Source organism: Lolium rigidum, chromosome 6, assembly GCF_022539505.1.
Source record: "Lolium rigidum isolate FL_2022 chromosome 6, APGP_CSIRO_Lrig_0.1, whole genome shotgun sequence".
Classification (NCBI taxonomy): Eukaryota; Viridiplantae; Streptophyta; class Magnoliopsida; order Poales; family Poaceae; genus Lolium; species Lolium rigidum.
Genome location: NC_061513.1, coordinates 181,575,406 through 181,579,017, shown reverse-complemented (window position 1 = coordinate 181,579,017; position 3,612 = coordinate 181,575,406). Strand labels below are relative to the sequence as shown.

The 3,612-nt window shown below is 49.5% G+C and overlaps 1 protein-coding gene across 1 annotated transcript; it reads right to left on the bottom strand.

Annotated features, from left to right (window-relative positions):
- Nucleotides 1-988: 988 nt before the first annotated feature.
- LOC124665730 lies at nucleotides 989-2,022 on the bottom strand. The gene has a single exon (XM_047203114.1). The coding sequence runs from the start codon at nucleotides 1,662-1,664 to the stop codon at nucleotides 1,293-1,295; it is 372 nt and encodes a 123-aa protein (XP_047059070.1). The 5' UTR covers nucleotides 1,665-2,022; the 3' UTR covers nucleotides 989-1,292.
- Nucleotides 2,023-3,612: the final 1,590 nt, after the last annotated feature.

Below are 3,612 nucleotides of genomic sequence, written 5' to 3'. Positions count from 1 at the left end.
AGCTAAATCCCCAATCCCGCCTTCATGAAATTCTCTGCTTCTGACTTCACAATGGATCAAAAGTCTCTTGATGTCAACATAGAACAGAGCTTCGCGCCGCTCCCTCCGGAACCAAACGATCGGAATAAAAGTATGGGTGCACGCAACCGAATACCACCTGATCATGTGAACTCCAGGCAAACGATGCACTGTACTATTCGCTGTCGGAGCCTTCCGGAACTCATCACTCCGGCTAGATGAAGAAAGATCGGCATCCGAAACATCTTCATCTTCGAGAAAGAAGAACCCTAGGACCACCACCATGAAATGCCAGAATGGCCGCCCCCCACGCCACCGCCATGGCTGGGAACCGCGGTCCATCTTCCTCCTCCAACCCGGCCGGTGGAGGTCAGCAGCGATCCCGCTGCCGCCCTTTCCCCGCCGAGTTCTGCCACACCATCGCGTCTCCCGCCATGATCTAGGTGAAGTAGCCGATGGCCACCGCCACCAGACCCGTTGTCCACTGTCGCCGCCTCGGGAAGACCCCGCCTCCGCGCGAAGGGCAGTCCATGGACGCGCCACCACCGCCCCTGCTTTTGGCAGCCGGACGCTGCCGCCACCGCCGACTCCGACGGCGACAGCGGCCAGGAGGAGGAAGATGGGCCGTTTCTCCTTGGGTTCGGGTCATCGCCCGGTGCCGCCTCGCGCGAGACGACCCGGGGCGAAGGTGGGAAGGGAGGAGACGTAAGGTTTGATCACGTTTAAGCTATGTATCCGGAATTCGTCAAAAGTAGGCCATGTCAGAGCTAAAATAGCCAACTGATCGATCCAACCAATAAGACAAATTTGTGTTGTACCTTCCACGCAATCTCCGCTAACTGAGTCCACGCACGCAAGCTAACTTTCCTAGTCATAAGAACCCAATAGTTGACTGAAGAAATGAATGATAAACAAAACAAAGAGCAGATCGACTCCTAAAACCAGCTAAATCCAGAAATAAACAAGAAGCAAATTACCGCATCCGAACACCAACTTTTTTTGGTTGATTCCTTCATGAACAGAACCGCAAGAACTCAATCAGATACATACAACTTACAGCACAGTGATGGCAATAATCAAGAACACAAGGAAGAACAGAGGGGGGAACAAAGAGAGGAGAAAGACTCGCATGTATATGTATAATCCATGTTTACAGAGCAACCATGATCACCAGGCGTAAAAAAGAAATATAAACAGCAACAGAAAACTTTGCTTCTTGCAGCTCGATCGGTCTGCTCTTTTCTCGGTGCTAGATAGTAGGAGTAGCTAGGAACCTAGGACCAGCCGTAGACGATGTGCAGGTAGCGGTCTTTGACCCACCTGAAGCTCTTGCGGAAGGAGCCCTTCACCTTACCCTCCACCGCGTACGCCTTGTACGCCGCCACGCGCCGCTTCCGCTCCATGTCCGGGTCGCCCAGCGACAGCCACCGCCGCTTCGACTTGCTCCTCTTCACCTCCTCCTCCTCCACCACCGTCGACACCGACCCTGCCCCGGCGCCGTGCCCGTACTCGTACTGGTACTGGTACGACGACGCCCCTCCGCCGCCGTAGGACAGGGACCGGAAGTCCGGCCGCGCGCCGCCGGCGTAGGGCTCGATCTGCATGCGCCCGCCGGCGTACGACTTGGAACGGTAGCCGCCGTCCATGGCAGAAGGCAGCGGCAGGAGCAGTTGGAATTCCCCTCTGCCCCTGCGTTGGTTTCTTTGGTGACGAGGGCGGGGGGAAGAGCAGGAGGATGATCAATCAAACAACAGTGGCAGTAGTAGTAGAGGAGAAAAAAGTGAAGGGGTTTTGGTGTCGTTGGGAATTTGTAGCTGAATGGACGGAAGTGGGAGATTATACTAGTGCGGAATCGCGCTGTTTTGTCAACTCTTGTGGTGGAATATTTGGATTAAGGGAATAAGAATGCACCCCAATTGCAATTGTATGACACGAGCAAATGCCGACTTGCGAGAAAGCAACATGCCGTGTTTTCAATCAGTGGAGCTACCGGCTGGCCTATGTCTTACATTCTCGTTTCTAATTCGCCGGTGTGTAAGCTGACGCGGTCTTCTGCAATGTCTACACATCTGACGTATGATATATGGCACCAACGTTGGAATTTTGGATTGTCAAAAAAAAAGGTTATAATTTTGGACAGGCAACACGACGACTTGTCAGCTAATTAGAGTCCATATTTTATTTTCCATTTTATTTGGTCGGTTCCAAAATTGTTCCTCTAACTTCTAGGCACCTTAGATTTATGTCCAAGTTCATGTCCTGAGCCGTCTGATGTGTTTCTATTCAGATTCAAAGCAAGATTCCAAAAGTCAAGTAGCAATATGGACTTATAGATACATAAAAATAATACTCAATTTAGGTGTAGATGAATAATAAAATTAGCCAGATGGGTTATTGTCTCCGAATAATATGTAAAGGTGGTTCTTGGTAGGTGCATCCAACTATAGTGCCAGATCATAAACTCTGTGTGATCAGTTGGTTATAAACTCTCCATTTTTTCTTATTATGCATAAAAGTAGTGGTAGTTTGTAAAAAAAAAAGTTTGAAGGGTCGGCTGACCTCACACAGCTTGTACATGGAATCACTACTGGGTGTATTGCCATTAGCTAATCTCCTTATGTGTTGTTACAACACTGTCATTGCAGAATCCAAGAGATGAGCCATGTCCGGGCTTGACATGGTCCCACAGGAGATACACCCTAAGTATTGGACTCCTCATACATGGATGCCAAAGACGATGTGGTCATCCTCCGCTTGACCGAAAGAGTCTCATGATGAACTTGTTTAGCCCAATATTCTTCCTTTTAGACAAATCCATGTTAGTTTGATCTCCACGTACGACCCAACGGTCGTACGACCTGATGAGGCCTAAGGGTTAGTATGTGACCAGATCTCACGAATTCGACCAAGTGAGTGGATGGGAGAGATGAGAAAGGGGAAGAACACACACAAAACTCAAATCAAAACACACACAACCCAACACAAACCAAATTTACTCCCTTGGTAGGTTAGACCAAGCCAATAGAACCACTTCTTAGAGAGACCCTTGGGTAGAATCTAAGAAGTGAGAGATTGGTGATGGAGATCCAACTAGAACTTGGATGAAAGGGGTAGAAGCCTTGAATCATCCATGAAGAATAGAGATCCATCAAGAGTGCCTTGATAAAAAGAACATAGTTCTAGGGAGACAAAGCTCATGAGTCTAAGCCAAATCTTGTCTAAACCCTAATGGAGGTGGGGGATGAGACACATATAGGCCCAGATCCGTCCAGGGGTATAAGGGGCATTACAATAAAGTATTTATGTCCATAGATGATAAATAGACGGTTGAGATGCAGTTGACTTTGGTGGGGCCGGCAGTGCCGGCGTGCTCGGGGCGGCAGTGCCGGTTGGGCCGGCAGTGCCAGAGAAGATTGGCTTCCCCCTCCTCGGCTCCTTGACGCTCCCTTCGGGTCCCCCTCCTCGGCTCCTTGACGCTCCCTTCGGGTCCTTGACGAGATTAGTATCTAATGACATATAGACATAGGTATGAAGTAGCAATCCGTCCAAGGTTATGTCGAGTTCAAGTGTAGAAAGGAGTGAATTCACCTTATC

Coding starts and splice junctions, on each gene's coding strand:
- LOC124665730 (XM_047203114.1), bottom strand. CDS start 1,664: ATGGACGGCGGCTACCGTTCCAAGTCGTACGCCGGCGGGCGCATGCAG.